Genomic DNA, 11,657 nt, shown 5'->3' on the forward strand with positions numbered 1-11,657 from the left:
ATTTAGATCGAAGTAAATGGCCATTTATTTATAATGTAGCACCTATCTTGGTATCCACTAAAAATAGTGATAAGCCAGAGGGGTGCATTTTAAAGTTTAGGAATGAAGTGCGATCATTGCTTTCAATAGAAAATGTATCATACATTAAGTGAAAAAAAAATCATAAAGTCAAGGTTTTCTATATACCAGTAATGATAGTGTCATTATGTATTAAGCATGATTGTAATAAAAAAAATCATAGTGTGTGTTACCAGTACATGATATTGTACAACTGAATGCATCTGAATGATATTCTGATATTGCTGAACAGCATATTTATAGTTTACTGAAATAAGTTTAGTTGAATAAACATATGTTTGTGTATTATTTTAGGCAATCTTTCTTGTAAAAGAGTAAATTTAAGATTTTTCTGTTGGCAATATTGCCTCCATATTGTTACTATCATTGGTTATTACATTACTTCTTGTGGTTGGTAGAGTATTGGGATATTTTTACATGTTAGGTGATTATTTTTTAAGTAGTAGTAGTAGAAATCATTTCATAAAAATATTGATTACAGTAATGAAAAAAGTTCACCCATAGTAAAGGTTCTATATATTTCAAGTTATATAAGATGTAGAGGTGCAATTATCAATTAGCGATGGCTACAACAAATCAAATCTTTTTTTTTCTTTTACTGTAATAATTTTTTCACTGAAGATTCCACCTACATAATGAAAATCAGTTATTCAAATTTTTGTAGCAGAAATTACAAACTTTGTGTAGTGTACACAAATGATAAACAAGAGATTTGTTATAGAATATCAGTCATTATATAAGATTAAGGCTATTTTGAATTTGGATATTTTTCTATGGAGTAATATATTCCAATATAAGTTTTAGTTATTCAATATATGCAACTAAACTATTTTTAAAAAAATAAGAATGATACAATAAGACTTTATTCTATCTTACTTAAATGTTATAAAAAACCTCATTTTCTTCATACGTATACAATGAAATATTTTTTGTCATAGCAAGCATTTATTTTGTGCTATGTTTATATTTTGTATCATTTTCAAGGTTATTTACTTGTCAGGTGAGTACTAATAACTAGTAATGATTAATGGAATGTTTTTATTTTCAAATCAAGCATTTAAACAATTTTGCATGCTTGCTTTGTTTAAATTATTTCATTCTACATGATATCTTGCAATTTACTTTTTATTTTCAAAATAGTAGAAGTATAGAAAAAGGAAGCACAATTCATGACGTATTTTGATTTTCTTCTTCTTAAGCAAGCTCTGTCAATGCAAACTATATTTAATGATGTGTAATACAATGGACTAGTTTAGACATATTATAAAGCAATTAATTGTAAATGTCTGCAATGATACTTAATAATCATTCGATGAAACCCCAATTTCCACAATTTATATTCCTTATTTTTGTGGAAGTTTTAGTGTCTGCTGGTAAAATACTGGCATAGAATGCCTAAGACATGATGCAATCTATGCTTGAGTCATGATTTTCATAAGCCGGCCTCCGTGGCACAGTGGTAGCACAGTGTGCTACGATGCCATGGGTCCAGGGTTCGAATCCTGATCTGGGCGTGGGTGCACTTTGTGGCTGTCCCTTCATCAATTTCATCATATCATCACTTATACTCATCTTCGTATTAGCCATAAGTGGCAGAAATGCAAAGTAAAATAAACCAAATCAATCAATCAATGATTTTCATTATTTTTCAATAAATTTTAATGTATCCTCTGTGTATGGTGGGATCCATGAGTATTACCATGTAAATCGTCCATGACTACTTTCATTAATTTTTCTCTTACATCCTATGTGTTTTAAGCAATGGATTTTTATGTACGCTGGTGCAGAAGTTTCCAACAGCTTGTTTTGAGTTTTCTTTTAATTCTTGAAGCTCTTATAGGGTCAAATAAAGTGCACAAACATGGTGATGGATAATCTGCATGGTAATACTCGTGGATCCTACTGTACCATAAGCTTCTTGATACACCTTTTTGACCAAGTCGTTGGTTGACTTTCAATCTTGCCATGAAATTTCCTGGGTTTGAGTGCCAACCTGAACATGGTATTATTTGTGATTTTCTCTTCACCAATTTCATCTAATCATCACTCATCATTATGATTAACCAAAAGTGACAGCAAAGTGATGCTAAATAACAAAAATACAACTACAAATACACACATAGCTATCATTTTAATTCTTCAGTTACAGAGAGATGTGTACTAGTGTTTGCTTGTATACGGATATGCAATGTCAATAAGTTGCAGTTTATCTCAAGTGGGCACAAGAACTTACATGGAGATGTAAATGGTGAGGCCAGAGGGTTGGTGGAATAGCTCAGTGGTAGATTATTGACACAGAGTGTCAAAGTCAAAGATGGGCATGGGCATTGTATATGTCATGAAAAGAAATGAAAAGAAAGTTACATTGAGAAAAGAAGTGACAGAGTGAGCAACAGGAAGAGAAATCAGTGACACATACAGAAAGATGGAGAGAAAGAACATTATAAAAACAAAGGAGAAAAAATGAAGGAAATAAAATATAGAAAACATACAGAGAGAGAGAGAGAGAGAGAGAAAGTAAAACAGAAATTGAAGAAGGAAACAGGAGTGGAAACATAGAAAGAAAAGCAATGATCATGATGAAAGGGAGTTAGCACAAAGAATAAGATACTAAGACTGAGAAGTGGAAATCTAGAAAGAAGATGCATAAACATAAAATAATAAAAATAAAAAGCAGAATTTGCATTTTTTCCTGAGCTTGATCCATGATCTTCACAACTTTTCAATAAGTTATATACCCTGTTTGTCCACAATTTATTTCATACAGTTTGGATTTATTTGGATTTGTTTTTTCGTAAGTTTCAATTATAAGATTGGGATGTGGAGTCTCACCTTACGTTTGACAAAAATTACTCTCTATTTTCACTATACTAGTGAATTTATCAGTGAAATGTACAATGTGGTTTTCTATAGACCTGTGGACCAATAGATATTACTTCAGAGTTTGCATGTAATGAACAGGAACCAGATGGTGTAAAACTATTCTATATTCTATTGGAATCTATGCATTGTACGACCTTGACTATTACCATTTCATATTATTTCTCACATAAATGTCAATTGTAAAAAATATTCGTAGACAAAATCTAATGATTATATTGTGCAAGCATAGTTTGTGTTACAAATGGGTTATATGAAAAAAAGAAAGAAAGAAAATAAAAATAAAAAACAACATTGCACCCTGCCACGAGGGCATATAAAGAGTTGTGGAGATAGGAGCCCGTGCAGTCAGAGCCTGTGCCTTAAAATCATATAAGTCCATAACTTCATACTTATTGATAGAGATTGCTTACTAAATAGTAACTATCAAAAACGGCTTTTAATAGACAATCTGTTTATATGTATCATATTATGAAACATTTCGTAAATTCAATTTTTAATATGATAACATATTTTGCTTAGCTGTAGTAGAATATTAACTTGCTTACTTCAATTAAATTTTTCTTGTGCTGTTTCTGTGCATGTCATAACTAATATTAACACATAGCAACTTAATATGTATGATAGTTTTTTTAATTTTAAAGAGACACTTGTCTTAATAACACAATGGTATTGAACTGTTCACAGTTGGATCTACAAGAAGCCAACCAGAAGTTAGCAAATGGTGCAGCGAGGTCGGGAGAAGAAGCACAAGTTCTTAGGAAACAATTAGAAGAACAAATGAAACATTTAGAAGATCAAAAAAGAAAAGTAGATGAAAGTAGAAAAGGATTAGATAGTAAAGTTAGACAATTAGAAGAAAAAGAGAAAGCTTTAAATGACGCAGACCAGAAATTGAAAAGAAGAAGAGAAAAATTGGACCAAATGGAAGCACAAATACAAAAGGTAAATATACAAGTTGCAATGTTTTTCCTGTTGTTATGCTTATTGAAAATATATTAAAATAATATTTGTTTGTATTTATACATATATCTAATTGGTTCACTAGCTTGTCATGACTGTTAAGATTCTGCTGATCTTGGAACTGTGTTTTTCCCTGCACTAGATGTTATAATATTCATCGGTGCAGTCTGAGATTTTGTGTAGTATGTGCTTAATGCCAAAAATGTTATTGGGAGTAAGCAGAAAGGTTCATTGGAAGCATTTTAAGGTCAGAACAAAGTAGAAATATCAAACTGTAAAATCTGCAATGAGAGTGGGTAAAAATCACATACATACTTTTGGAAGGAAAATTATCCTTTTATCAATCAACCTCCTGTCAACTGTCAATCTTTTTTTTTACAAACTACAGGCAAGCTACCTTAAGTTAATTTATTCATGTATTCGTGGATAAATTGGGGGATTGAAATTGTGATCAGGTTTTATACATATTCTGATCATAAACTACAATTTTAGAACTTTCAACTCAATGGGCATGTGGTGAGCATATTTGCACACCAGTTTAGAAAGACACACCCACAGCTAACCTCCCGTGCTAATTAAAAGTTATCAAAAAGTTTTAAAATCAGTGATGACTCCAGAGGATGATATGTGCTCCTCTCCAAAATTATTAGTTCATCCCCTTACTCCCCCCCCCCCCCGACTTCTCAAAGGTAACATGAAGAACTATGTAAATAAATGGTCTTTTAGCCTGAAATGCATTTTTGTATGGTATTTAAGGATGCATTAAATATGACTACTCCCCGTGCCCAATGTATTTCTCCTTCTGCCTCCCCACTTATTTCATCTGACACTGTCAATGGTGAAAATAGAATTGTTCCTTGGTGTATTGATACATCCAATTTCCATTCCCATTTTGATTTGATTTCCATTTTATTGATATATCCAATTACCGTGTATTTGTAAATGGACTGTGTAGCCAAGTATGTGTGAAAAAGTCCTGAGTTTGATTCTTGGGGATAGCCCTCAAAATTTCAGCCATGGTCCAGCATTACATAGAGCTGCAGTGGTCTAGTAGGTAGCTCATCTGACTGCCATGTGGGAGACCTGGTTCGATTCCTGGAGTGACACCACATAAATAGGCTCTGGGGACACCCAGCCTGAAATCAATGGGTAACCCTGGGGGCTAAAGGCAGCCGTATCATGGTGCTGATCACATCACCTCCAAAATAGCCCAGATCAAGCAATGTATCGCCCACATCACATGTAGCCCAATGAAAAGTAGCTTGGGAAGTTCTGCAGCTTGGAGGGCTGTTGCACCATAGAATTTAGGTTTTCTTACTATTTTTTAAAAAACTTTCTCCACTGGTGTATTCTGAAAATTTGACCTGCCTGCTGGCAAGTAAAACAAAAACAGATGTCTGACAACTTCCAATTTACAGCAATTTCTATATTTTTCATAAAATTTTCCTTTTACCTAAAATTGAACCTGGATTTCCCTTCACCAAGTGAAATTTCTCTTCATGTAGCAACACTGCCTCTGTCAAGTGCGGTGCAGAAAGCATGAAGAAACAAGCCAATGCTGTTTGCTGTGGTGGAACTGAACGTACAGGGTGTGTGTTTTTATAAATAGCCATTCGCTTCTGCTCCCTCAGCCTCTGCATGTACAATCAGAGAGGAGACCTAGTCATCAGAAGAGTGCATTGGAGAACGATCAGTGGCATATATGAAGCAGTATTTAATTTCTGTAAATTCAAAGCTTGTTTTAATAGTTTATATAATATATAATGAGCAACAGTGGCATATTCTGAAAATTTGACCTGGTTTACTGCAACAATTCTTATTTCTTGTATATATATATATTTATTACATATTAATTAGATATATAACAAATAAAACACCAAAGCAGGCTTACAAGTAATAAAAAACGGAAATCTGACATCTTCAAACTTTCTGGTAATTTCTATGTATGTAAAAAAAGTTGGGTACAGGGTGGAATCTCGATTTTGTGTTTTTCAGGGGACCAAACTGAAAAAACTCAAAAATGTAAAATTGAGGAAAATTTTAAAAACATTTTGCTGTGCTGGGCCCATCAAGATTGAATGTACACTGTGTTTCAAAATGGTGTGAACGATTTCAACTCATTATATTTTATTCAATAATTGTCAAAAAAAGATACAATTTCACACATATGTAATGTAACTGTCCAAATTTAAGTACCAATGGTTATCGCAAAGTTAACTCACAAATGCTCAATGTGAGCACCCTTCGTTACTCTGCACATGACAATACGGTAATCTAACTCCATATGGACATGTTTCGGTATGTTCTCGTCAATGGTTTGCACCACAATGCTAATTCGATAGAGTTCTTGCTGGTGGATCTTTATGAAATCGTGTATGAAACTGACTTTGCACACTCATGGCCAACCTACTCTCGCAAAATTGTTTCTCTTCACCATTGGCACTCATTTTACAACTTGTCAGCCTGGCACCTGGTGGCAGAATTTAGAACTACTGGTCCCATTCCAAAAAGGAAACAACTTAAGGGTGTGTTTGAATGTATTTCATGGGATATTCGATCGGTGATTATGTTGTATTGATCATTGAACGTGTTATTATCATTGAAATCATTTTCAAACATGCTGTATAATGCAGGATAATGTAAGATCGCAGAGTTCAACTATAACATGGGAGAATATACCACTAATGAGCAATTACACATATATTAAAGCTAAACATATAAAAATATATGGAAAAAGTTGGTTTACTGGTGATAAATGTGGTAACATGAAGAATATGCCACTGATGTTCTCTCCTTTTGTTTTGTAGAATGCTGCTGCAGCTGCAGGTCAGGCTCCAGCAGCTGGTGGTTCAGCGGAAATTCAGAAGAAGCTTGCAGAACTCGAAGGATACAAGAAAGAGTTGGATAAAGCCAAAGAAGAATCGAAGAGAGCACAAGGTGAAATGGAAAGACTGCTGCAACTAGTCCAAATGAGTCAAGAAGAACAAAATTCCAAAGAGAAGATGATAATGGATCTTCAGAAGTAAGTATAGATTTTGTAACTTTTTAAAAAATCTGTAGTTAGGAACTGAAAGGCATTTATATAAGTGAGCTGTATCGCAGCTTCTAGAGCAAGTCAAAATTTATATATTTTGGAATTCATTGAAGACAGGGGCAAAACAAGTCTCGGAAGGGTTGGTGTGTGTTTGTGTGTGTGAAAAACCAAATAGTAGTTACAAGACATGTTCTTGGCTAACAAACTTAGAATGTGCTGGAAAAAAAAATACTATTGTTCATTTTCATTTTATTACCTGTATATTTTTTATATTAGATTAATTATAATTTGATTATGGTTAATGTTAATTTTTATGTAATCGGTGGACAGAAAGTGCATCCTGTCTGCAATGCATACATAAAACATTATATGAGTTATATCTTGCATATAAAATAATAACTGCAAAAATAACTTAGGTACTTTTTTAAAGTAATGAAAACTGAAATACCTTCTTGAAAAAGTATGAAACTATAAGTTAGTTGTTTTGGGAAAAACTCTTAAAAAGTAACTCTCCAATTACTGCTGAATTCTTCCTAAAACTACAACAGAAATTGTAGTTTGTTATTGATTAATACTTATGGATATAAAGTATTAATTGAGTTTAATATGGGAATTTTCTTAGGTTATTTGTTCATGTGTGTTACATAATATTGTATTTTTCTTTAATCTAATTTCAGTGCTTTGAAAGATGCACAATCAAAATTGAGAAGCATTCAGTCAGCAGGTGCACAAATGGGAAGAGAAGAGGTTTGAATCTTTTTCATGTTTTTTCTAGTTCTAGATTTACCATATATTAAGATTTTAATGATTATGTTATTTATGTGTAAAGAAATGTTTATATTTCATGTAACATATTGTTAACATCATAACATTACACTTGACAAATCTTATTTTTCGATTTCCAAATTTGTAGTTCCACCTTGAACCTTCCTCAAGGCTGGAAATATTATTAGTAAGGTGTTAAGTTAGGTTAAAATATGATTAAAAGTTAAGGACAATTATGTTTCAGATAAAAATAAGGTCGGTGTTGACGAAATGTTACTATCAATATCTTCTTTCCTGGAGAGTCATGAAAATTGTATTTTTATTGTATGTGTTTATGTAATAGTTTGACTCTAAACACAGCATCAAAGACAATAGCTGTGAGCGAAATAGTAGGTGAGGGCAGATTGATGCATTCACACCACCTCCCTTCCAATAATGTAGATAAAATATAAAATACATAGGCATTATGCAATATGTTCCCTCTCAGATACACAATTCTAAGCAAACATCACATGTGCCTGTGGGGAAAGGACAAAGATGTTGCCTGCTGCATGTTACTTAGAATGGTCAGGCAGATGTGAGACATAGCCATTTGCAGGATTTTTCTCCAAGGAGAGGCAGACAAGCGCAGGGGGCATGTCTGATATGTATAGACTGTAACCTGGTCAATATTTTAAGAAGCAATAATAATAATACAGTAATAATTATGCTACAATGCCCTGAAATCATTTTTAGTTTCATGTGAAACTAAACTGGATGTTGACAATCATGTAGCCACAAAAATAACAAAGGTCAGAAAACAAAATTGGTTGTTATTTTTCATATTTGTTAGCACAAAATGAAGCCCAGCCAATGTTTTGAATCTTCTACCAGCACCAGGGACAAGAAAGGCATTATTTCTCAAAATGTAACTATCCTTGCATTCCCCCATAATTATTTCTCTTGTATTCTACGGTTATTACAAGCATAAAACACATTTTTTCGTTGTGACGTTTCAGGAGAACACATGCTCCCTTCACACATTTATTTTTAAAATAAATAATAAAAAAAAAATCACCCACAATTCTTGAATTTGAAATTCTGGCATTTTTGCAAGGATCTGATATTAGTTTTGTAATAATTAATTCAATTTATTGACACTGAAATAAAATTGATTGTGTTATATGTAAATTTTTCTGACAATTTTCCTGACTTTCCAGGGTAGTGCATGGCATTCCCCTTTCCCCTCCTTCAAGATCCATAAGTTAGGAAATACACTATTAAAGAAATATTTTAATATCAGTTAGCTGTCAGTTAGTGGCCTTGGTTACAAGTTAGGTGTTTGTTTAGTTATGATGTTAACACAGCAAGAGAAGTTTTGTGTGTGTGTGCGTGTTAGTCACGTTAAAGTCTGTTACAGCTATCCAACATCATTTTAAAATTCAGTATGAATCAGAAACTCCAACATGGAAGCACAAACTGTGAATGTTGTGGCTACAGTGCTACTTCACATGTCTTAACCCCTTAAGTGTGGAATTTTCTGAACAAGTCACCTCTGAAAAATGAATGTGTTCTTTTAGCCAAATTCTGTTTCATCACTCCCTTCTTCTTCTTCATTTTCCGATTCATTGTCACTGCTTTTAGAGGTCAACATCAAGCGCAACTTGGGCTTCTCGAAGGCATAGTTGTAACATTGTTGCCTTGAAATAAAGGGGTCCTGGGTCAATACCTGGTGAAGCCACATTGGACAATGGTTCAGATCCCACCTTAAGCCAGGCGTCCCTGATGGCACAGTGGTAGCATCGTCGCCTTGTAATCAAGGGGTCCTGGGTTCAATACCCGGTGGAGGCACATAGTGGTTCGGATTCCATTTTAAACTGTAGGTTCAGTCCCGATTAGCCTTACTGTGCATGAAGTGGACTTGAAACACTAAATCAACCAACCCACCTTAAGCCTTAGGTCCAGTCCCAATTAGCCTATATGTGCATAAAGTGATCTTCAAACAAAACTTGTAACAAGTTAACCCTCCATACATGTTTCAGAGTAACGAGATTGGTATACAGTGAGTGCGGTGCTCACACGTGAATATTTTTTTTTGTCATTCTTTTGAATATCTTTTTACGTTAATCATATTGAAGATAGTTTATAAATATGTATTGCCTAATTGTAATTTATTCTATAATAGTAAAATTATATTCTTGTATTGCAATGTTACTGATTACCTATTATGATACCATGCTTGGAGGTGCTGTTCTTCATTCATGATGAATATCATATTTCAAAGTTCATTTAGCCAGAAATAGTAGACGTAATATGTGATTGTAGTCAAATAAAATAACTATTGAAGTATCAAAGCAGAAAACGGTGACACAACATGAATTTAGTGCACACAGAAATAAAATATGTTTTCAGAAAATGGTTACGCAATTGGTATACATGTGAGCATGGTGCTCACTAAACACAGACTGTCATCAAAGTGACGTGTTTTCGCAGACTGAGTGTAATGCCACAACATAGAACTGGTATCATCTGGCCATAGACATTCCAAGTTACAGCTACACAAGACCAGAAAGTGATATCATTAGTTGGTCCTGAGAAACTCACAATTATATCCCAGGGTGAGTGCTGCGCTCACACATATACCAACGGAGGGTTAAAATCAATGTTCACATCATGCAAATTTGTTTTCTGGGACATATTTCAGTTTTATACATATTATGCATGAACTACACTGCCCAAGAGCAGATGTGTAACTTATATTATCTTTCTTATTTTCTTTCTACTATTTTTGTTCTTACCACAGCTAGCATAATCTCACCTAACGTGATAGTTACGTTCTCAGCATCTGGGCATATATATATATATATATAAAAAGTGAAAGAGGAGAGAGGAAACACTCACCGGACAAAGAAAAAATTGAATTTTTTCTTTGTCCGGTGAGTGTTTCCTCTCTCCTCTTTCACTTTTTATTTAGCCCTTTTGGCCCTCCTTCCTTATATATATATATACACACACACACATACATACATACACACACACACACACACACACACACACACACCCACACACACACTACTTGCAGTTGATTTTATTCAGAGCTAACACAAAGTGTATATGTGTGCCTTCTAAATTGCAACAGCACTTTTCAGATGGGATATATGTACACCATCTACACTTAAGGGGTGAAGCAACGTGGAATGAGATCGCATATCATTATTGTCAGAATTGTAGCTTTCCTCTCAACATGATTCAAACAAGTGCCAGGTTACAAACCAGGTTAAGTCGGCATTAGCTTCCAATGTTCTGAGTGCATACATCACTCTTGTAATCAGGAAAAATTATGATAATAATAACAGTAATACCCTATTTACACGTGTATAATGCATGTGCGTGTATCATGCGCACCCTGATTTTTGATGGGGAAAAGTGACAAAAAATTTTATCTCGTGAATAATGCGCAGTATAATCCAGGTTCAAGAAATGGCTTTTAGTTTTAGGTTGCAAAGCTGTTGCTATGCCAATCAAGAGATAGTGACATCATACCTATTCAATGAGTCACCTGTTGCTATGTGGACCAAGAGTAAAATATCCTCTTGTGTAAACATTAAGTCACCAACCCAAGCCACCTCCCCCCTCTTCTTCCACTGTGTTTAGCATCCCAAAGCTTGCACTATTTAACCACCTTATTTATTCTGTAATAGTAGAAAGGGAGATCAAAATTACTTTATGGATTTGCATTGCTTAGGAAGCTATTTTCTGTTATTTCTCGCCCAACAAATACCGCTGATACACATCCCATGTGATGGGAGAGGTGCATGCTCGAATTCTGCCAGAACGACACTGATTTTCTTGTCGCAGAACATTACATTACAAAGAGAAAAATCGTGAAAAATGGCCTTTATACTTTTATGCGTGGTTTTGCTCATTTTCTCTTTACTTTTTCTAAATAAATAAACCT

The 11,657-nt window shown here is 33.9% G+C and overlaps 1 protein-coding gene across 8 annotated transcripts in view; it reads left to right on the top strand.

The window, feature by feature from the left end:
• Nucleotides 1-11,657, top strand: part of brp (ELKS/RAB6-interacting/CAST family member bruchpilot) — a 681,904-nt gene that overhangs the window by 587,895 nt on the left and 82,352 nt on the right. For all 8 annotated transcript variants that reach the window (XM_083131781.1, XM_083131785.1, XM_083131775.1 and 5 more), the window contains 3 exons: nucleotides 3,646-3,903; nucleotides 6,729-6,943; nucleotides 7,633-7,702. In XM_083131781.1, coding sequence (XP_082987907.1) covers nucleotides 3,646-3,903; nucleotides 6,729-6,943; nucleotides 7,633-7,702 — 543 coding nt within the window. The remainder of the gene's footprint in view (nucleotides 1-3,645; nucleotides 3,904-6,728; nucleotides 6,944-7,632; nucleotides 7,703-11,657) is intronic.

This window comes from Lepisma saccharinum, chromosome 1 (assembly GCF_977018435.1).
Source record: "Lepisma saccharinum chromosome 1, izLepSacc3.1, whole genome shotgun sequence".
Classification (NCBI taxonomy): domain Eukaryota; kingdom Metazoa; phylum Arthropoda; class Insecta; order Zygentoma; family Lepismatidae; genus Lepisma; species Lepisma saccharinum.